Genomic DNA, 18,988 nt, shown 5'->3' with positions numbered 1-18,988 from the left:
CTCGCTCCCCCGGGCTCACGGCCCCACGCGCGAGTCCCCGCGTCCCCAGTGGGAGCTGCAAGGAGGTCTCGCGTCCTCTGCGAGACGCTCCGCCGGTCCCTGGGGACGCGCTGCGGGGCGTCCCCGTGGGTAGACCTCGTTCCCACACATTCCGCAGGAGCGCCGCGATCCTCCGTGGAGTTCCCCCACGCGCGGAGCGGGACGGCCCGGCCCGGCCGAGGAAGGGTTAAGCGGCGGGACCGGCGGCGAGGGGCGGAGCGCGGCCGCCCCGGGATAAGGCGCGGCGCCGGGCAGGGCTCAGCCCCTCCGGGAGCCGCGGGTAGAGCCGAGCCGAGCCCACCCGTGCCATGCCCCGGGGCGGCGGCTGCCGCTCCTCCTCCCGGCGGCGCAGCGGGGGGTAAGGGGCGCGCACCCCCCCCCAACCCCGGCACCGGCCATGAGCCGACGTGCAGCGGGCAGCGCCTGAGCGCCCGGCCCGGTCCCGCCATGCGGCCCCCGACGGCTCGGGACCTGCCCCGAGGTAGGCGTGGGGCGGGCCGGGGGCACGGCCCCGAGACCCCCCCGCGGCGGGACGGGGCGGGGCGGGGGTCCCGGCACCCGCGGCGCTGCCTTCGGGACGCAGCGGCTGCCCCGGGGCAGCGCGCAGAGCGCTGCGGGGTTAACGGGGCGCGCGGTGCGGGGTGCGCGCTGCCCTCGGGGCGCACAGTGCGGCGCAAAGGGTGCGCGGTGCCACAAAGCCCCGCGGGTGGATGCTCCATAGGGTCGCTGCAGCGGGGCAAAGGGGAAGCGGGGACGGTGCGGGGCGCTGTAGGAGGTGTGTGTGGGGGGGAGGGGTGGAGCCGGCAGTGGGACCCTGCGAGTGGGGGGGCGGTTGCGCGGGGAGCGGAGCCCGGGAGCCGGTGACTTCAGCTCCGAACTGAGTCAGCCCGCGGCGAGGGGGAGTGACAGATGGGGCGCGGGAGGGGGGCGCCGGGGGGGCGCACGCCGGCACGGGGCGCCGGGGGAGGGGGGCGGCGCCGAGCAGCTGCGCCGGACGCCTCCGTGCGTCCCCTCCCCATCCCCATCCCCGCCGCCTAGCATCGGGGGGGGGCCGCCTCCCTCCCTCCGCAGCGGGCCGTGGAGCCCGAGCCAGGCCGGGCTGAATTATGGATGAGGCGCTCGGGTTGCAGCGCAGGGCACTGGGAAGGCGGAGGGGGGGGGGGGGGAAGAGATGAGGAAGAAAGAAGGGGGGGGCGGGGGCGCGAACACCCGGAGCGGCGGCGGCGCGTGTCACCGGGGAGCGCGTCAGCCCGCGCCCACGCGCGCACCGCCCCGCACGTGGCCGCGGCACGCGCGCACGTGGCTCCGCCCCGCCCCGCTGTCGGGGACGCGCGTGGGGGGCACAGCCTTCTCCCTCCCTCCCTTGAGGGGGTCCCATGGGAGTACAGCCCCAGGGGGACACGGGGAGATCACAAGGGGCAAAGCCATGGAAGCTCTTTGGAGTGCAAATCCCCGTGAGGTGCTGGACCCAACGGGGTGGGTAGTGTCATGTGGGGCGTGTGTGGCCCCCGAGGGCTACCTGGGATCCTGGCCTTATAGGATAGGCATGGCCGTGTTGAATGGTACATTCCCCTACTGGCTTCTTACGGGATCTTTGACCTTATGTTGTAGCCCTAGTGGTCCCTAGGAGAGAGTGACTACATGGGATGTATGTGTCCCTGTAGAGCTCTTGGAATGCCTGACCTTAAGGGATGGCCATGGCCATGACCATATGGGGTGGACATAGCCCTGTAGAGCTCCCGGAGCTCCTGGCTGTGTGGTATGGGAACAGCCAGGTGGGATGAGGATGGTTCTGGGGGGGGTTCCTAGAGCCTGGTGGCAGCCAGTACCCCTTGGGGTGCTCTCCATGGGGTTGCTGGGGAGGGCCCTGTGTGGGGCGGTGGGTGCATGGGGCTGGGCCAGGGATGCAGGGGCAATGCCCCAGGTCGAGCCTCGGGCTGACGCCCCGCTGTGCCCGCAGGCGGGCACCTGGCGGCCCTGCTGCTGGCAGCACTGGCGTGGGTGCCCGGTGGGTCGCCCGCCTGCCCCGCGCTCTGCACCTGCTACGTCTCGCCGCCCACCGTCAGCTGCCAGGCCAACAACTTCTCCTCGGTGCCCACGGGGCTCCCGCCTGGCGCCCGCCGCCTCTTCCTGCAGAACAACGTCATCAGGGCGCTGCGGGCGGGCACCTTCGGGCCCAGCACTGTCACCCTCTGGCTCTACTCCAACAACATCTCCTCCATCCAGCCGGGCACTTTCCGCCACCTGCCCGCCCTCGAGGAGCTCGACCTGGGTGACAACCCGCACCTCCGTGTCTTGGCACCTGATACCTTCCATGGCCTCTGGCGCCTCCAGGCCCTGCACCTCTACCGGTGCCAGCTGGCCAGCCTGCCCAGCGCCATCTTCCGTGGCCTCCACAGCCTCCAGTACCTCTACCTGCAGGAGAACGGGCTGCTCTACCTCCAGGTCTGACATGGGCTGGACTGGGTCCTAAGACAGCCCTGTGTGGCAGGGCTATGGGGTGTCCCTGGGGAGAATATGGGGGATGCCACTGAGGTGCAGTGGTAGGCAGTGCTTGCAGGCATGGGCGTGGGACACATCTCAGACAGTAACAGTGCAGGGTGGTGGGTGATATTCAAGGTGCAGAGACACAGGGCAGTGCGGTGGCCATGAGGCAGAGACATAAAAGAGTGCTCTGGTTATACCCATGGAAGAGGTGATGGGTGATGCCCATGGGGCAAGGAAAGGATGATATTGTGGAGCAGGACCGTAAGGCAGGGAGATGTATGCTGCCTGTGGAGCAGGGGCATGAGGCAAGGTGGTGATACCTGTCATACAGAAGAGCTGTTGGTGATGATACCCTTGAGGTCAGGATACGGGGCAGGGTGATGGGTGGCACCAGAAAGACGGGGGCATGGCGGAGGACTCTTGGCACTGTCTGTCCAACAGAGTGATGGACAGTGACGGCCTTAGGGCAGAGGTCGGGGTGACATCCATGAGTTACAGAGGTGATACAGGGCGTTAGGTGGCAATATGGAGTTGGGATGACGATCGAGGTGCTGGGTTATGCCTGCAGGGATGGGATCACCCACCCGGTCCCTCACCTGCTCCCCACAGGACGATCTCTTTGCCGATTTGGCCAACCTGAGCCATCTCTTCCTGCACGGCAACCGGCTGCGAGCTCTGTCCGAGGGTGTTTTCCGTGGGCTGCCCAGCCTGGACCGCCTGCTGCTGCACGCCAACCGCCTGGCCACCGTGCACCGCCGTGCCTTCCACGGCCTGGCCCGCCTCACCATCCTCTACCTGTTCAACAACAGCCTGGTGGCTCTGCCCGGGGACCCGCTGGCCGCGCTGCCGGCCCTGCAGTTCCTCCGCCTCAATGCCAACCCCTGGGCCTGCGACTGCCGTGCGCGCCCGCTCTGGGCCTGGTTTCGCCGCACTCGAGTCTCCAGCTCGCCCGTGCCCTGCGCCAGCCCCCCTCACCGCCGTGGCACCGACCTGCGGCACCTGCAGCCCCGTGACTTCGATGGCTGCCCTGAGGAGGACGAGGAGGAGGACGAAGGCAAAGATGAGGATGACAGCGATGGGGGTGGTGGTGGCGGCGGGGCAGTGGCCGTGGTGGGCACCCCGGGGCGGGCGCTAGGCCGCCCCGGCACCCTGCCTGCCGCACCGCCTTCCGCCTTCTACCGCGACGGGCTGCCGCCTCACGACCTGCGGGGCTCCCAGCCCCGGCCACCCCCTCCATCCCGTGACTCCCGCGGCCCCCCCGGGGACACCCCTGTGGCTGTGGCCCCCCGCCCGGCCCCCACCCTACTGTCCCTGCTGGGCCTGCTCCTACCCTATCTCTGAGCCCGACCGGAGGGCCTCTGGACCCCTCTCAGGTCCTCCCGAGGTGCTCGGGGACAGGAGGTGTCCCCAGGACTCTGCTCCCACCCGTCCCGAGTGAAAAGAACCCACACAGGCACCGCGCGGTTGGGAATTCTTTATTAAAAATGGTCTTATTTTGGGAGCGTGGGGCCCGGCGGCTGCGGAGCTGGCTTTCCAGGTCGCGGCGCTTTTTCCTCGTGAAATATTGATGGCCCCAGCACCGCTGCTGCTGGCTGCAGGGCCCCAGGGCGCACGCACCGCTCGCTGCGGCACTGATGGACGGACACACCGACGTTACACCCGGCAACGCCACCCCGTTGTCACGCCTGCAGCACCTCACACACCCCCTGTTTGCACGACAGGCACACGGTGGGGCGTAATGCGACCCACGAGCTGTGAGGACAGCGAGTGTGCGCACAGCCTGACCCACTTCCAGCCAGCCCCAGGGACGCGCCGGCACAGGCGCACTGCATGTGTACAGATGGATGGACATACAGTGCCCACCCCCAGGCCGGGGTCTCTCTGGGTGTTCCTATTTAGCAACCCTGTGCAGGTCTTCCTTGCCCGGTGTCCCTGCACACGTGCATATCTGTATGCGCAGCTCCAGGGTTGCCTCCATCCATGTGTCTCCCCCTACGTGTCCCCGTGTGGGTGTCTCTATGTGGCCCCTTTCCAGGGGTGGAAAGGGCATTGTCCCTCTCCAGCTGTCCATACCAGATATCCTTATGTGACTGTCCCAGTAACAGTCCCCATAGAGGTGTGGTGTTTTCTCACTGTCCCATCTGCAAGTGTTCCTTTGTGGCCATTTCTCCAGGTATTCCCCAATGTCCTCCCAGAAAGCTCTCTCTGAGGGGCACAGCCCTGTCCCGACCCCATAAGGGATAAGGAAGGTCCCAGCCTATCTCTGAGGCTGACATGGGCATGGCAGGCAGCCCAGGGTGCCCCCCCTCCAGGAGATGCATATGGCAGCCGGGCCCCATGCAAGGCTGTCCCAGCAGCACACCCAGTGTTGGGGAACACGAGCAGGTTAGCGGGGCAGCCCCTGACACAGCACCACAAATGGGTTTGGGGGGCCCAGGGAAGCAGACAACTGGCCCAGAGCCTCCAGTTTATTGGTGTGGTGGGAAGGGGGGGGTCTGAAAGGAAGGGCTCAGGCGGTGCCAGTGCCCTGCTGCATGCGCTTGAGGAGCTCTTCGTCCTGCAGCGACAGCTCCGTCAGCTTCTTGCCCATCCGCTCGTGGACATCCAGGTACTTGGCCACGCAGCGGTCCAGGCACACACTCTCGCCCTTCGACAGCTCCGCCTCCTTGTAGTGGGGGGGCACGCATTTGAGGTGGCACGCCTGCGTCATCCTGCAGGGCAACACTGTCACACCCCAACAGTTCTGCCCGGCACCCACAGTACCCTCCCCATCCCCAGCATCCGCAAAGCCCCCGCTGCCTCCACCCGCGACACCCCCCGCCTCTCGCACTCCCAGCACCTCCCGCCCACGGGCACTCCCCCGGGCCCCGCCCCGGCCCCTCACGCCGCGCACCGATTGTACATGTCGGCCATCATGTCCACCTCCAGCTCGGCCGCCAGCTGCTGGGCCCGCAGCGGGTCCATGGCGCTCCCGGACCGGGCTCCCGCAGGATGCACGTGGGACGCGCGCTTCCGCCCACACGCTCAGCCGCTCCGCCCCGCCGCCGGTCTCGACCAATAGGAGACGGGTGGGGGCGGGACAGCAGCGAGTCCCCGGTGCTGATAGGACGCGGGGGGGGGCGGGGCGGCGAGGAGCGCGGCGCAGAGTGGAGCGGCCGCGCGCTTTGGCCGCAATTCGCCCCAAAGGGGTGGGAGCAGAAGCGGCAATGGGCGGGGACAGCCGAGCTGGGGGCACGGCCTGTAGCGGGTCCGGCCCGGCCCACGCGTGACCTCCGCGTGTCCCCGTGGATCTGCCGGCACGTCTCTGCCTTCGTGTGTCGGTGCCTGCTATGCGTCTGTGTTCCCGTGCCCCTCTGTGTGATCGTATCTCTTATTTTCCCCCAAGTGTCTCCCCTGGATCAGTGTACCTCGTGTTCCTCATGTCACCCTTCTCTACCATATATGTGTCCCTCGTGTTCCTTCGTGTCTCACGCGTGTCACCCATCTCCTCCATGTGCCTGTCTCTCGTGTCCTCCCCTTGTGTCCCTCCATGTCCCCTTGTGCGCTTGTGTTTCTCATATCCCCCCCACCTGTGACGCCTCCAAGTCCCCCCGTGCCCCCATGTGCACGTGTCCCCCCGTGTCCTACGTGCACCCGAGGTCTCACCTTCCCCCATGTCCCTGTGTCCCCCTTGTGCCCGTGCCATCCTGCAGTCCCCCGTCCCCAGGCCCCGCCCGGCCTCTCACGCCCCCCCCCGTCCCCTCCCCTCCCCGCGGTGCCCCCCTCCGGCCCCCGGCCCGCCCCGTCAACGCTGACTGAAGGCGGCACCTGCGGCAGTCACACGGCCGCGGGGCGAGCGGAGCGCGGTGAGCCGGGCTGCGGGGCGCCGGAGGGGCGTGGGGGGGCGTCGGGGTTTGGGGGTGGGAAACGAGGATAGGACGGGATGGGGGGGGAGGGAGGGGGCTCGGAGTTGGAAATAGGGAGCGGGTTGTGGAATTGGGACTGAGCTGGAGAAGCTGGGAGGGGGCAGGAGAGAAATCAGAATGGGGAATGGGTTGGGTTGGGGTGTGCAGGGGGGCAGGAGGGGCTGGGGATGGGACAGGGAAGTGGGGAGTGGCTTGGGGTGAATGGGATGGGCTGAGGGGTGGCAGAGAGGGATCTGGGATACATAATAGGGATGGGATGGGGACTGGGGGCTGTGTTGGGGCGGCTGGGGTGGGCGGGCAGGAGGAACACTGAGGGGCAAAGGAAGGGCAATGAGATTGCATGGGGTGGAGGCACGGGATGAAGGCACAGTGGACACCTCAGTGACAGCCCTGCAACCCACAGTAGGAGCATGGAGTCCCCAGCAAGTGGTGGAGCCCCCGCCCCGAGTGACACAGCCCTGGGTGACGTCACACAGACATCAACAGGGCCCACAGAGGGGATGGTGCGGGGGGACAGCAGGGAAAGCGTGGCACAAGAGGGGCAGGGGGAGGCTGGCAGAGCTGAAGGAGGGGCTGGGGGGGAAGCTGCAGGGGATGTGGGGAGTGAGGGCAAGGGGGAGGCAGCAGAGAATGCTGGGAGTGAGGCTAAGGTAGAAGCAGCAAAGGATTATGGGAGTGATGCTAAGGGGGAGGTAACAGGGAATGCTGGGAGTGAGGCCAACATAATGGGAGATGCTGGTAGTGAGGCTAAAGAGGAGGATGCACGGGATGCTGGAAGTGAGGTTAAGGGGGAGGCTGCAAAGGATGCTGGGAGTGAGGCTGAGGAGGCTGCAAAGGATGCTGAGAGCAAAGCTAAGGAGGGGGCTGCAAAGGATGCTGGGAGCGAGGATAAGGAGGAGGTTGCAAAGGATGCTGGGAGTGAGGCTAAGGGGGAGGCTGCAAAGGATGCTGGGAGCAAGGCTAAGGGGGAGGCTGCAAAGGATGCTGGGAGCAAGGCTAAGGGGGAGGCTGCAAAGGATGCTGGGAATGAAGCCAAGGCAGCAGGGGTTTCTGGGAGCGAGGCTGAGATTGCAGAGGATGCTGGCAAGGAGCCCGCAGCAGGGCAGGCTGCTGAGCAAGAGGCTGAAGGGCAGGCCAGAGGCAGTGCAGTGCCACAGGAGGAGGCCGAGCCCAGGCCCAGGCCGGAGGCAGCGGGCAGCACCCAAGGCCGGCAGGTGAGAGGGAGCACGACTGGGGTGACACTGCCAGGGGCTGGGTACTGGGTGGCACTGGTGGGGTGGGGGTGGCACCGCTGTGGGTTGAGTGGCACAGTTGGGGCTGGGGGTGGCACAGGGTACGGGTGGGTTGGAGTGTAAAGTGGCGGCAGCGGGATGGATGGCAGCAGTGAGATGGTGGTACAGCTGTGCAGCCACCATGCCTGTGTCCACAGGAGCCCACCTGGCTGCAGGATGAGGATGATGAGCTGTGGCCTGAGTTCCCCCCCTGCTCACCCACGGAGGGGGCTGCCAGCCCCACCACCCCACTCTCCCCTACCTCCCCTGTGTCTCCCACGTTCCCCGTATCTCCCACGTCCCCTTCGCCTCCTGTGTCCCCCACTTCTCCCACAGGTAAGGGCTACAGTGGGCACAGGAATCCCCTTCCAGGGCAGGGGAGGCAGGAAGGGGAATGGGATAAGGAATGGGGGGCGCGGTGGGCCCTCTCCCAGAGTCCCCTTACAGATCCCCATATACTCTGTAGAGTCCCTCTGTTCTCCGTCCCATTTGCCCCATTTGGGACTCCCTGCAGTGCCCCCAGGCACTATGTCTGCCCCAGGGAGGTAGTTTTATTCTGGATGCCCCCTTTCATCCTACTGACTCCTCTGTTCTCCCCTGCAGCTGGTAGCACTGAGGGCTCAAGAGGTAGTGAGAGGTGAGAACAGAAGAGCAACCAGCACCGGGGCTGCCCCATAGCCCTGCCCCGCTGCTGGCATCCCCATACCCTGTTCTCATAGGTGATATCCACAGTGGTGACCCTATCCCTGCTCACAGCCACCACCCCTGTGTTCCCAGTGGTGTGTCTGCAGTGGGACCACGAGGACGGGTGCCCCCCCGGGTGGCATCTGTGGGGCGGCCACGAGTGAGCAGCCGGGCATATGGACGGAGTGCCATCCTGGAGAAGTTTGGGGGGTGAGTGGGGCCTGGGGAGGTCAGGGTGCGATGAGGACAGTGGGGAGGCCAGGGGACAACGGGAGGCAGTGGAGGAACATGGTCAGTGGGGTGGCTGGAGGGCATGGGGCGCTGGGGGGAATGGGAAAGCCAAGGGACAATGAGAGATATGGGACAGTGGACAGCTAGGGGCATGGGGCAATGGGGGGACATTGAGAGGGAGATGGGACACTGAGGATAGCGCTGCCCAGTGGTGAGCCCCTGGGGAATATGCACCAATGGGATCACTGACTTGGCTACAGGGCAGCCACAGGCCCAGCCCCACACCTGAAGCGTGTGGGGGCCACGGGCTCAGTGAAGGCCATGCTGCTGGAATGGTGCCGTGCCAGGACACGTGGCTACCAGGTGAGTAGTGGGGGACAGGAGGCTGGCAGAGGGCCAGCAGTGTCCTGATCCCTCCCCCTTCCTGCTTATCCACCCACACAGCATGTGGACATCCAGAACTTCTCAGGGAGCTGGAGCAGCGGCCTGGCCTTCTGCGCCCTCATCCACAGCTTCTTCCCCGATGCCTTTGACTATGGCAGCCTGGAGCCCCAGGACCGCCGGCGTAACTTCACCCTGGCCTTCAGCACCGCAGAGTGAGTGTGTTCCTGTCCTCATCCCTATGCCCATGTCCACCTGTGGGGCAGCCCTGGTGATGCCAGTCCTGCAGGGAGCGTGTCGACTGTGCCCAGCTGCTGGAGGTGGAAGACATGCTGCGGCTGACGGTGCCGGACGCCAAGTGCATCTATACCTACGTGCAGGAGCTGTACCGCAGCTTGGTGGCCAAGGGGCTAGTGAAGACCAAGAAGCGCTGAGGCCCCGCCAGCCCCATTCTCCACTTTGTCCCCCAGCCCCTAGGAGTAAAGGTTTGCAGTGCCATGCCGTGGCGCCTCATCTCTCGTGTGGACAGCATCATGCAGAGGGATCACGGGATTGAGGTGGGAGCTTTATGTACAGGACAAGTGGCACTGAGGTGGGGGCTCAGGGCCCGGGGGTGTCAGGGCGCCGCTCGGCATAGCGACGGGTGTGCTCCTCTGCCTGGTGCAGGAAGGCCTCAGGCCTCTCGCTCAGCTCACGGGCCAGCTCAGGGCGCAGCACCCGCTCGGTGCTGGGGTTATCGAGCAGCAGCAGCAGGTCCTGCAGCACTGTGGGACACAGGGGAGGCATCAGCAAGGGTGCTTGCCGTGCCCCCCACCCCAGCCCCCAGCACCCACCATGTGTGGCACAGGTGATGGGCTCCCACTTCTCGGGGGAAGTGAGGGGCTGGCACACGGTGCCATCGGGGCCCACACCGGGGTGGTGGATGCTGGTGAGAAGCTTGACACGAGGAGGCACAAGGGGGTGATGTGGGGAGAAGGCCAGCTCGAAACGAAAGGCACCCGCGTTGTAGGGGGGATTGTTCTGCAGCGGCATTGAGAGTGCTTCAGCCTCCAGCTGCCCGACAGGGGCACACCCCCCCTAGCTGCCCTGCCCCATGCCCTCCCCCAGAGTGAGTCCCTCCACGTCCCTGTCCCACCCTGCACGATGCCTCCTAGGGAAGCCCCCCAAGCTTGCCCCAGCAAGGACTCCCTTCATGTCCCCAGGGCACCCCCCACGACCCCTGGGACCTCCCTGTGCCCCTGTACCCCTCCCATCCCCCTTCCCCCAAGGACGCCCCATAGCCCCGTGCCCCAGCCCCCTCGTGCCCACAGGCAGCAGCAGTCCCCTCCAGCGCAGCACGTCACGGTCCACCAAGTGCAGGTCGCGGACGCCGCCCCAGCGCCGCACCTCCTCCAGCTCCTGTGGGCGGGCTCTGGTTAGGGGGCGGGGCCTCAGTGAGGACACGCCTCCAGGCTCAGCCCCGGGGCGGGACGGTCCGTGGTCCCCTCCAATGGGCTGTGTCAACCACCCGGCCCCGCCCCCAAGCGGCCGGTCTCACCCTCCGCTACACGCCGCCTCGCCGCGCGGTCCCCGTCGGGGAAACGAAAGCGGAACCGCCGCACAGGGTACTGAGCGCCCCGCTGTTGGCATCCGTTCCCGTCGCACGGCGCTACCCGTGCACGTGCACGCGCCCCCCGCCCCGAGTACTGCCGCCCCCACCGGGTCTCCGCGCCCCGACACGCTCACGGCCCCGCTGCCCTGGTCCGGCCCCCCGGGCTGGGTGCCGATAGCGGGGTGTCCCCTCCGCTGACCCCGCGCCTCACGCACCATAGCGAGCCGCCTGCTCATGGTCACCGATGTCCGGGGCCCGGTGCCGCCGCTGCTGGGTGGGACGCCCCGGGGCCGCTCTCTCTGGGAGGGGCGGGGCGAGAGGCTGCGGCCCCTCCCCGAGGGCAGAGCGGGTGGGCGGGGGCAGGTTGGGCGGTGAGAGCCATGGCGATGGGGGGGGGGCAGGTCCTCCAGCGCGGGGCGGGACGCAGGGCTGGGCCGTATGGTGCCGGGAGCCGCGCTTCAGCCGGGGGCCCCCGCCAAGCCTGGCCCCCAGGCACCGTCCGGCTGATTTACGGGAAGCCTCTATGGCCTCCCGCCCTCCTTAATCTTTAACCAGGCAGGCCTGGCTCCGGCCAGTTCCCCCCTGCGGCCGGCCGGACTCTTGGGGAGCGACCGGACGGCCACCAGGTGGGCCCTGGGTGCTGCCCCTCCATCCCACGGGGTGGGTGGGGGTGTCGTGCAGGGAGCACCTGGTGCTGAGGGTGTGTAGTTTGTGGGTGTGGGGAACGGGATGCTGAGTGCCAAGGGATGTTGGGAGTGAATGGGGGTTACTGGGTGTCCAGCTGATACTTTGACCAATGCTTGCCCACCAGGTTGCTCACCATGAAGCTCTGCCTGCTGCTGGTGTGCCTGGTGGCCACGGTCACAGCCACTGTCACCCCGGTAAGCGTGGCATGGGGATGTGGACTCCCTGCAGCCAGGTGCCCCCTGCCCACCCTCACCAGTGTCCCCCTGCCCAGGTGTCCATGCCGGATACCACTCCTTCCAGAAGGATGAAGCCAATCAGACTGCAGCCAGCACGCATGGTGATCCTACATCCCACCACAAGCCCATCAGAGGACACAGGGACACCAACCCAGCGTGTGTCCAGTTCCACGTCAGAACCCAGCCTGGATGCTGTATTGGAGGCCTTGCAGCCTCTGGGCCCTGCGGAATTTGTGGCAGCACCCGAGGAGCCTGACACTGCTGCCGGCGGGAGCACGACCACATCTCAGCCTGGGACTACCATGGGTCCCCCCAGCAGCCCTCCAGGCGCAGTCACCCCACCGTGCCCTGGGGATGAAGAGCCAAGTGAGACCTGCAGAGCACCAACGAGGGAGCAGAAGGAGGAAGTGGCCAAGGCACTGGGCACCTTTGCCCTACGCTTCTACCAGCACATGGCAGAGTCTGCCAAACCCGACACCAACCTGCTCTTCTCCCCCCTCAACGTGGCCCTAGGGCTGTCACACCTCCTGCTGGGTGAGGGGCTCTCCATGGGGTGTAGCCCATACACCCACAGCCTTCCCGGCTGCCAGGCCCCTCTGAGCCTCACCATTGCCCTCAGGTGCCCGCGGTGAGACCCAGCAGCGCCTGGCTGCCATCCTGGGGTACCGGCCAGGGCTGACCTGCGTGCACGGCGCCCTGCGGCAGCTTGCCAACGTGCCAGGCCTGCTCTCTGCCACAGAGATCTTCCACCACCCAGGTAAGACAGACACTAGCAGGGAGGAACAGTGGGGTGGGCAAGGGGGTGACATCATCCATACTACCATGCAGACCTGCACCTCCGACCCCGCTTCTTGAATGAGTCATGGCAATTCTACGAGGCCAGGCCACGGGAGCTGAGTGGTAACGAGAGCCTGGACTTGCAACGCATCAATGAATGGGTGCACAAGGCCACACGCGGGCTTGTGCCCCATCTGCTGTCTCAGCTGCCTGATGAGCCTCGCCTAGTGCTGCTCAGTGCTGTCCACTTCCAGGGTATGGCACAGTTCCCAGGGTGTATCCCGGATCTGCCCTGAGATCCACCTTGGGAGCCACCTTGGGATCTACCAACCTCCATTTCTCCATCCCCTGGTGGCCCTCAGCCCCACAACACCCCACCCCATGGGCACTGTGTCCCTGCAGCCCGGTGGCAAAAGCCATTCAAGACCAAGCATACGATGCTGCTGCCCTTCATGCGCCATGGGCACCTGCCAGTGGACGTGCTCACCATGACCAGCAAGAAGTACCCTGTGGCATCCTTCACAGACTCCCACCTGCAGGTCCAGGTACTGCATCCCTGTGCTTGTGGAGCATGATGTCACAGCATGATGTCGTTGCTGTGCCATGGAAGGGACGTGTCAGGTGGTGATGTCATCCCTGGAGCACTGATGGGAAGCCAGGCTATGGCATCGCTCCCATGGCACTGAATGAGGACGCCAGGCTATGATGTCACACTGCAGGTGGGGAGGCTGGAGCTTAGTGGGGGGCTGAGCTTGGTGGTACTGGTGCCACGGGGACCTCCGGAGGCCCTGGGGGCTGTGGAGCGAGCGCTGGACCCCCCCACCTTCCTGGCACTGCTGCAGAGGGCAGCCAACACCCCCACACGCCCTACTACTGTGGCCCTGCCACGCCTGCACCTCGACCTCGCCATGGATGTGGTGGCCAACGTGCATGACATGGGTAAGGCATCCCCCCATCCCTGCCTGTGCTGGAGTGATGTCACCTACTGCACATAAGGTGACAGATGATGACATCACTCCCTGCAGTAAGTCACCTGCACCTTTCCCCTGCAACTTCAGTGCCCCCAGTGACATCAGTGTCCCCCGTGTTTCTGGTGTTTTCGTATACCTGTGTCCATTGGTTCTCTGGCGGCCCCAGTGGCTCCAGTATCCTCCATGTCCCCTACATCCCTTTGTATCCCCTGCTGTTTGCCATTCCCCATTTGTTCCTGGTGTCCTTTGGTTTCCCCTTGTTCCCAATGCTCCCACCCCCTGCTGTCTCCATGCCACGGCAATGGCACTGTGTCTGGTTGCTGCAGACTTTGGGCTGTTCCTGGATGCGGAGCTGTGTGGGCTGGCACGGGGCCCGGAGGTGGCAGTGGATGCAGTGCAACACCGGGCTGTGCTGACGCTGGACGAGAAAGGCGTGGAGGCAGCGGGTGCCATGGCCACCTCAGTGGCCCGCACGGCTCTGCAGCTGGAGGCTTTGCAGCCCTTCCTCTTCGTGCTCTGGGATGAAGGCAACGCCATCCCCCTCTTCATGGGACGCCTTAGTGACCCCCAGGCCTGATGCCTGCCCCTTCCTTCACTCCATTTCTTCCCTTCCTCCTTCTCTTGTCCCTATCTGCCTTCTCTTCTTCCTTCTTCCACTTCTCTCTCCCTCTTCCCATTCCTCCCTCCCTGCTTCTTTATATCTTCTCACCCTCTCCTCCCCCCTTCCTTCCCTCTTCACTCCATCTTTCCCTCTTCCAACAACCATTCAGCCACATCTTTTTCTCCCTTCTCCCTCCCACACCTCCCAAATCCTCTGCCCCCATTGGGTGCTCCTGGCCCCCCAGCAGCTCCTGTGCCTCTGTTTCCTCCATCAGCTCTTGGTCTGAGGCCCCAATAAAAGCTCTGAGTCACTGACTGGCTCCTGTTGGAGGGGGAACACTATTGCTGCTGGTGTGCCAGCTGCTGTCCCCTGGCGTTGCCACCTCCCCCTGGCACTCCAAAGTGACACTTGACGCCTTCCTACAAAAGTCTTTTATTCCACTAGAAAAGCTGCCCGCAGCCTCTGTGTGCTGGTGACGGGCCCCATGCCCTCACCCTAGCAGGTGGCACAGGCTGGCATGGGGTGCCCTCCCTGGAGAGCAAAGTGGGGAGGGCCCATGTCAGTTGTCCAATGCCAGGTGCCTGCCAGGGTAGGTGCCATTGTGGTGTCCCTCCCATGCTGCTCAATCCCAGCCGTTCTCCTTGACCATGTGCGACATCTCGATGATGAACTTCCCCTCCTTGTACTTCTGGCTGCTCTCGAATGCCTGCTCCTGTGGGGATGGCAGCCTGAGCCCCCTCAGGGCCCAGGTCACAGGACATGTGCTATGGATTTAGGGTCCCAGGGCAACTATTGTGGGTTTGGGGTGCCTGCACAGTGGGCTGCAGCAGGGCTTTGGGTAACCAAGCGGGATTTGCGGTGCCGTGGGCTCAGAGTGCCCATATTATGTCTTTGGGATGCCCAGGCCAAGGGATTGGGGTGCCAGTGTGATGCCCAATCCCAGGTTGGGGGCGCCAGGGGCACTCACGTATTTCCAGCCCAGGGTGGTTTTGCAGTTCTCGCAGAAGATGTCAGCCACAGAGTGAAGCCCAGTGAGCAGCAGGCGCTGTTCGGCCGGGCCACAGCCCACATTAACCCTGCACCAGACAGGGTGCTGTGGGCACGTCTGGGGATGTTCCTTCAACCTTCTCCAGGACAAGTGATAGTGATGATAGCTCACCCCACTCCCCCCTCCCAGCATCCCATCCCCCACCGCAGTACTCACACCGAGTTGAACAGGTAGGCACGGCCATGGCTGCCCTGGAAGGACTGCAGGGACACAGCGTGACTCAACCCAGCGTCCTCTGTGCCTCCCTCACTCCCCTCCTCCATCACCACCATGCCACCGCAGGGAAAGACTTTCTGCCATGGGGACACTGTGGGGAGTATGGGCACAGGGGGATACCTGGCACTCTTAGGACACCATGGAGGGGACACTGCAGAGGGGATGCTGTGGAGGAGGAGACAGCATGGGGGGACAGCATAGAGGGGACAATGCAGAAAGGACAGACACAACTACCCTGGGGACACCCTGGGGAGACCCTCACTATTTCCCAGGGACACCGCAGAGGGGAAGATGGCTACACCAGGGCCCCGGGGAGGTGACGCGGGCGCAGAGGGGGCACCTTGGAGATGAGCTCCTCGTGCCTGGCCAGGTGCGCACGGCAGTGTACGCAGCTGTAGGTGCGGTGGGAGCGCGGTAGGTAGCTGTGAAAGGTCCGGGGAGGCAGACGAGTGGTGGCAGGGACCCGGTGGCGGCGGGCAGGGAGCACGGCCGGTGGCAGAGCCCCGGGGGGCCGCGGGGGTGCGGGGGGCATGGTGCAGCCCCCGCACAGCCGCTCGCAGGGGAAGAAGCAGCGCAGCAGCGTGCTGAGAGCCGTTGTCCCTCCGGGACGGGGGGGTGGAGCGCGGCTGCCCAAGGGTCCCCCGGACGAGAAGCGGGCGGTAAGGGGGGGCGGCCTGCGAATGGTTAAGCAGGATGGGGTGAGGAGGGGGCAGCGCCGTGCCTCCCGGCACCGCCGTAGTTCCCCCCCCTCCCCCCGCGTCCCTCCGCTCACCGCCTGCCGTTGTCCCCGCTGCCGCTGTCCCCGGTGCCGGTGCCGGTGCGGGGCGGGGGCACCAGGCGGCCGCGGAGGGGGTGGGGGGGAAGGGAGGGGAGCGCCGCACGCCCGGGGACTGCATCACGGCGCCGTGACTCATTGCTCGACGTCACCGCCCGCACCCCGCGCCGAGACGTCACCGCCCGGCAGCACTACGTCACCGCTGCCCCCGTCGCCGAGCTGCGGGCGCTCTACCGGCTCCCGCGCGCTGCCGAGGGACCCCGGGGCGGCTGCAGCGAGGCCGGGGCGGGAGGGGAGCGCAGCTCGCGGCGTGCCCGTGGCACGTAGCGGGGCCGGGGGCAATGAAAGGGGGAGAGGCCGTGGCCACGGTGCCCCAGTAGGTGTTGTGCAGATGAGACGCGGACGAACACCGGGAAGCACGGGGAGCGGCACGCCGCAGCAGGCCCCGACTGCATCTCCCAGCAGGCCCCGCGCGGCTGCCACGGCAACGCCCCACGCGCTCCCGCTGATGAAGCAGGCGTGCGGGCAGCGCTCTGACCTCACCTCCGGCGTTTGCCTGACGTTACTTCCGTCGCGCTCCGTGACGTAACGGAAACGCGACAGCCCTGCCAGATTCCCGGTAGGCTCGCGGAACAGCTGCAGGCGCTGTCAGGTACTGACGGTTGCCAGACCCCGGGCTCAGGGTCCAGCCCTACCGCGGTGGGCGGTGGGATCGGGCCGGGCCCGCGATGGCGGACGATGGCGGTGATGAGAAGAAGCAGGTGGCGAAGTTCGAGCTGGAGCGGGAGACAGAGCTGCGTTTTGAAGTGGAGGCCTCGCAGACGGTGCAGATGGAGCTGCTCACCGGCATGGCTGAGGTGTTTGGCACCGAGCTGACCCGCAACAAGAAGTTCACCTTTGACGCTGGTGCAAAGGTGGCCGTCTTCACCTGGCACGGCTGCACCGTGCAGCTCAGTGGGCGCACCGAGGTGGCATACGTCTCCAAGGACACGCCCATGCTGCTCTACCTCAACACTCACACGGCCCTGGAGCAGATGCGGAGGCAGGCAGAGCGCGAGGACGAGCGGGGGCCCCGTGTCATGGTGGTGGGCCCCACCGATGTGGGCAAGTCGACTGTGTGCCGCCTGCTGCTGAATTATGCTGTACGCCTGGGGCGCCGGCCCACCTTTGTGGAGCTGGACGTGGGGCAGGGCTCCGTCTCCATCCCTGGCACCATGGGTGCCCTCTACATCGAGCGGCCGGCTGATGTGGAGGAGGGCTTCTCCCTGCAGGCTCCGCTGGTCTACCACTTTGGCTCCACCACACCTGGCACAAACATCAAGCTTTACAACAAGGTGAGTGCTTGGAGTCCCTGTCATCTTGTGGTTGGCCCTGCTTGGAGGAGGGTGGAGCCTCCAAGGAGTCCTGTCTGCCCCTGTGAGTTAGGGATTGCCCATCTAGTCCTACTGTTCTATAAAACCATAGTGCAATACTGAGTTAAGCACTGAAGTCCAACAAAAACATGAAGGGTAAAAAGCTGGCCCAAATGCCTCGTGTCCTCTGCCTGCAGTTTGGTGATGGCTAGAAGCCCCTTTTTTGGCTGAAGGTTGCCCTCAGCCTCAGTGCACTCATTTAAGGTGCTTTATGGACAGCTTCAGCACTGAATGTGGCTGCTGCCCCTTTATGGCTATCACTGAGGGGTGGTCAAGGAAGGATTTCAGCCAAAGTGGTTTCCCATGGCCCAGGCATTGCCTCTGCCTCTTAGCACTAAATAAACCTGCTGAGTGAGTTAGGAGCATTGCCTATCATTGGACAGGTCCTCATCACATGGCCTCCAGCTGCGTTGATGTCTTTTGGGAACAGAAACATCCCTCTCAACCCCATGTACTTTATCCTCATGTCCCAATATCTGCCTGCAGATCACATCCCGCCTGGCTGATGTCTTCAACCAGCGATGTGAAGTGAACCGCCGTGCATCGGTCAGCGGCTGCGTCATCAACACATGCGGCTGGGTGAAGGGCTCGGGCTACCAGGCTCTGGTGCATGCTGCCTCAGCTTTTGAGGTAGATGTGGTGGTGGTGCTGGACCAGGAGCGGCTCTACAACGAGCTTAAGAGGGACCTGCCCCACTTTGTGCGCACCGTTTTGCTCCCCAAATCTGGCGGGGTGGTGGAGCGCTCCAAGGACTTCCGGCGGGAGTGCCGAGATGACCGCATCAGGGAATATTTCTATGGCTTCCGGGGCTGCTTCTACCCCCACGCCTTTGACGTCAAATTCTCTGATGTTAAGATCTACAAAGTAGGGGCTCCCACCATCCCTGACTCCTGCCTGCCACTGGGCATGTCGCAGGAGGACAACCAGTTGAAGCTGGTGCCGGTGACGCCAGGGCGGGACATGGTGCACCACCTGCTGAGCGTCAGCATGGCCGACAGCCCCGATGACAACATCTCAGAGACCAGCGTGGCTGGCTTCATTGTGGTCACTGGGGTAGACCTGGAACGCCAGGTGTTCACTGTGCTCTCGCCTGCCCCTCGCCCACTTCCAAAGAACTTCCTTCTCATCATGGACATCCGCTTCATGGACCTGAAGTAGCTCCAGCAGGGATGGGGCAGGGAGTCCTGGGCAGAGGGGACACATGGGGATGTCCATGCGTGTAGCCCAGCACTTGCTTTGCCCAGCAGCTTTCAGGCCCTGGGTTTGTGCCCTTGTGCCAGCGGCACAGGAGGCTGCCTCTCGTTTTTATCTTTTTGTAAAGTTTGTTATTAAATCTCGCTGCCCTTTGGCTCCGTGGTGCTTCCTGCTTTTTGTCTCGGCTGCAGGATGGAGGGATTGGCCCCGGGTGCTGACCACCCACCCCCGTGGATGCTGAACAGGAACCCCAGGCCTATCACAGGAAGACCATCGGTCAAAGCGAAGCAGGGCGGAAGACGCCCCTTTTCCTCCGCTCCGCGGACACGCACGGGCTGGGCTGGGCTCCTGTCTCGTCCCGCGGGTTCGCCCCGCAGCACACAGCGCTCAAATCCCCTCCGGGCGCAGGAAGCGCCGCGCATGCGGTCTGCGGTGCACGTGCGCCCACCCTCCTGATGACGCATGCGCACGGCCACTTCCCG

General features: G+C 65.2%; 7 protein-coding genes across 10 annotated transcripts; 4 read left to right on the top strand and 3 right to left on the bottom strand.

The window, feature by feature from the left end:
* The first annotated feature begins 486 nt into the window (after positions 1–486).
* Positions 487–4,028, top strand: RTN4RL2 (reticulon 4 receptor like 2). Its single transcript, XM_042862265.1, has 3 exons — positions 487–520; positions 2,000–2,484; positions 3,136–4,028. The coding sequence occupies exons 1-3, from the start codon at positions 487–489 to the stop codon at positions 3,865–3,867; spliced, it is 1,251 nt and encodes a 416-aa protein (XP_042718199.1). The 3' UTR covers positions 3,868–4,028.
* Positions 4,029–4,945: 917 nt separating this feature from the next.
* TIMM10 (translocase of inner mitochondrial membrane 10) lies at positions 4,946–5,537 on the bottom strand. The gene is made up of 2 exons (XM_042866602.1): positions 5,420–5,537; positions 4,946–5,237 (listed from the first exon to the last, which is right to left on the bottom strand). Exons 1-2 carry the CDS (start codon positions 5,488–5,490, stop codon positions 5,036–5,038), a joined length of 273 nt encoding a protein of 90 aa, XP_042722536.1. The 5' UTR covers positions 5,491–5,537; the 3' UTR covers positions 4,946–5,035.
* A 745-nt stretch (positions 5,538–6,282) lies between these two features.
* Positions 6,283–9,499, top strand: SMTNL1 (smoothelin like 1). 3 transcript variants are annotated; one of them, XM_042870164.1, is made up of 8 exons: positions 6,283–6,371; positions 6,835–7,645; positions 7,861–8,038; positions 8,306–8,339; positions 8,480–8,596; positions 8,878–8,980; positions 9,062–9,213; positions 9,288–9,499. In XM_042870164.1, exons 2-8 carry the CDS (start codon positions 6,842–6,844, stop codon positions 9,430–9,432), a joined length of 1,533 nt encoding a protein of 510 aa, XP_042726098.1. In that variant the 5' UTR covers positions 6,283–6,371; positions 6,835–6,841; the 3' UTR covers positions 9,433–9,499. The 3 variants fall into 3 exon arrangements, with proteins under 3 accessions (XP_042726098.1, XP_042726091.1, XP_042726106.1); XM_042870157.1 differs by having other exon boundaries at positions 8,459–8,596; XM_042870172.1 differs by lacking the exon at positions 8,878–8,980 and having other exon boundaries at positions 8,459–8,596.
* On the bottom strand, positions 7,951–10,886 carry LOC122179365 (ubiquitin-conjugating enzyme E2 L5-like). 2 transcript variants are annotated; one of them, XM_042870188.1, is made up of 4 exons: positions 10,805–10,886; positions 10,307–10,396; positions 9,832–10,018; positions 7,951–9,762 (listed from the first exon to the last, which is right to left on the bottom strand). In XM_042870188.1, exons 1-4 carry the CDS (start codon positions 10,823–10,825, stop codon positions 9,599–9,601), a joined length of 462 nt encoding a protein of 153 aa, XP_042726122.1. In that variant the 5' UTR covers positions 10,826–10,886; the 3' UTR covers positions 7,951–9,598. The 2 variants fall into 2 exon arrangements, with proteins under 2 accessions (XP_042726122.1, XP_042726129.1); XM_042870195.1 differs by lacking the exon at positions 10,307–10,396 and having other exon boundaries at positions 10,805–10,880.
* A 128-nt stretch (positions 10,887–11,014) lies between these two features.
* On the top strand, positions 11,015–14,172 carry SERPING1 (serpin family G member 1). Its single transcript, XM_042870178.1, has 8 exons — positions 11,015–11,215; positions 11,401–11,470; positions 11,548–12,046; positions 12,132–12,269; positions 12,341–12,544; positions 12,692–12,834; positions 13,009–13,228; positions 13,587–14,172. Exons 2-8 carry the CDS (start codon positions 11,411–11,413, stop codon positions 13,835–13,837), a joined length of 1,515 nt encoding a protein of 504 aa, XP_042726112.1. The 5' UTR covers positions 11,015–11,215; positions 11,401–11,410; the 3' UTR covers positions 13,838–14,172.
* A 105-nt stretch (positions 14,173–14,277) lies between these two features.
* YPEL4 (yippee like 4) lies at positions 14,278–15,954 on the bottom strand. Its single transcript, XM_042866699.1, has 5 exons — positions 15,898–15,954; positions 15,466–15,799; positions 15,066–15,109; positions 14,829–14,937; positions 14,278–14,573 (listed from the first exon to the last, which is right to left on the bottom strand). Exons 2-5 carry the CDS (start codon positions 15,655–15,657, stop codon positions 14,484–14,486), a joined length of 435 nt encoding a protein of 144 aa, XP_042722633.1. The 5' UTR covers positions 15,658–15,799; positions 15,898–15,954; the 3' UTR covers positions 14,278–14,483.
* Positions 15,955–16,495: 541 nt separating this feature from the next.
* On the top strand, positions 16,496–18,665 carry CLP1 (cleavage factor polyribonucleotide kinase subunit 1). Its single transcript, XM_042866183.1, has 2 exons — positions 16,496–17,234; positions 17,799–18,665. The coding sequence occupies exons 1-2, from the start codon at positions 16,629–16,631 to the stop codon at positions 18,468–18,470; spliced, it is 1,278 nt and encodes a 425-aa protein (XP_042722117.1). The 5' UTR covers positions 16,496–16,628; the 3' UTR covers positions 18,471–18,665.
* The last annotated feature ends 323 nt before the right edge of the window (positions 18,666–18,988 follow it).

Source organism: Lagopus leucura, unplaced genomic scaffold, assembly GCF_019238085.1.
Source record: "Lagopus leucura isolate 7727_CA_CO unplaced genomic scaffold, USGS_WTPT01 Super-Scaffold_1, whole genome shotgun sequence".
Lineage (NCBI taxonomy): Eukaryota > Metazoa > Chordata > Aves > Galliformes > Phasianidae > Lagopus > Lagopus leucura.
This window is presented reverse-complemented; position numbering and strand designations above follow the sequence as displayed.

What these genes read in the sequence shown, in the direction of transcription:
- YPEL4 (XM_042866699.1), bottom strand. Translation starts at nt 15,657, where the DNA reads ATGCCCCCCGCACCCCCGCGGCCCCCCGGGGCTCTGCCACCGGCCGTG. An exon ending in ACGAGGAGCTCATCTCCAAG is followed by an intron (nt 15,110 to 15,465) that starts GTGCCCCCTCTG and finishes GTGTCCCTGCAG; the next exon opens with TCCTTCCAGGGCAGCCATGG. An exon ending in CCACCCTGGGCTGGAAATAC is followed by an intron (nt 14,574 to 14,828) that starts GTGAGTGCCCCT and finishes CCATCCCCACAG; the next exon opens with GAGCAGGCATTCGAGAGCAG.
- TIMM10 (XM_042866602.1), bottom strand. Translation starts at nt 5,490, where the DNA reads ATGGACCCGCTGCGGGCCCAGCAGCTGGCGGCCGAGCTGGAGGTGGAC. An exon ending in ATGGCCGACATGTACAATCG is followed by an intron (nt 5,238 to 5,419) that starts GTGCGCGGCGTG and finishes GTTGCCCTGCAG; the next exon opens with GATGACGCAGGCGTGCCACC.
- CLP1 (XM_042866183.1), top strand. Translation starts at nt 16,629, where the DNA reads ATGGCGGACGATGGCGGTGATGAGAAGAAGCAGGTGGCGAAGTTCGAG. An exon ending in ACATCAAGCTTTACAACAAG is followed by an intron (nt 17,235 to 17,798) that starts GTGAGTGCTTGG and finishes ATCTGCCTGCAG; the next exon opens with ATCACATCCCGCCTGGCTGA.
- SMTNL1 (XM_042870157.1), top strand. Translation starts at nt 6,842, where the DNA reads ATGGAGTCCCCAGCAAGTGGTGGAGCCCCCGCCCCGAGTGACACAGCC. An exon ending in GCAGCACCCAAGGCCGGCAG is followed by an intron (nt 7,646 to 7,860) that starts GTGAGAGGGAGC and finishes CTGTGTCCACAG; the next exon opens with GAGCCCACCTGGCTGCAGGA. An exon ending in CCAGGACACGTGGCTACCAG is followed by an intron (nt 8,981 to 9,061) that starts GTGAGTAGTGGG and finishes CCACCCACACAG; the next exon opens with CATGTGGACATCCAGAACTT.
- LOC122179365 (XM_042870188.1), bottom strand. Translation starts at nt 10,825, where the DNA reads ATGAGCAGGCGGCTCGCTATG. An exon ending in TGAGCAGGCGGCTCGCTATG is followed by an intron (nt 10,397 to 10,804) that starts GTGCGTGAGGCG and finishes GCCCGCCCACAG; the next exon opens with GAGCTGGAGGAGGTGCGGCG. An exon ending in GGAGGGGACTGCTGCTGCCT is followed by an intron (nt 10,019 to 10,306) that starts GTGGGCACGAGG and finishes ATGCCGCTGCAG; the next exon opens with AACAATCCCCCCTACAACGC.
- RTN4RL2 (XM_042862265.1), top strand. Translation starts at nt 487, where the DNA reads ATGCGGCCCCCGACGGCTCGGGACCTGCCCCGAG. An exon ending in GGCTCGGGACCTGCCCCGAG is followed by an intron (nt 521 to 1,999) that starts GTAGGCGTGGGG and finishes CTGTGCCCGCAG; the next exon opens with GCGGGCACCTGGCGGCCCTG. An exon ending in ACGGGCTGCTCTACCTCCAG is followed by an intron (nt 2,485 to 3,135) that starts GTCTGACATGGG and finishes TGCTCCCCACAG; the next exon opens with GACGATCTCTTTGCCGATTT.
- SERPING1 (XM_042870178.1), top strand. Translation starts at nt 11,411, where the DNA reads ATGAAGCTCTGCCTGCTGCTGGTGTGCCTGGTGGCCACGGTCACAGCC. An exon ending in GCTGTCACACCTCCTGCTGG is followed by an intron (nt 12,047 to 12,131) that starts GTGAGGGGCTCT and finishes CATTGCCCTCAG; the next exon opens with GTGCCCGCGGTGAGACCCAG. An exon ending in GGCCAACGTGCATGACATGG is followed by an intron (nt 13,229 to 13,586) that starts GTAAGGCATCCC and finishes TGGTTGCTGCAG; the next exon opens with ACTTTGGGCTGTTCCTGGAT.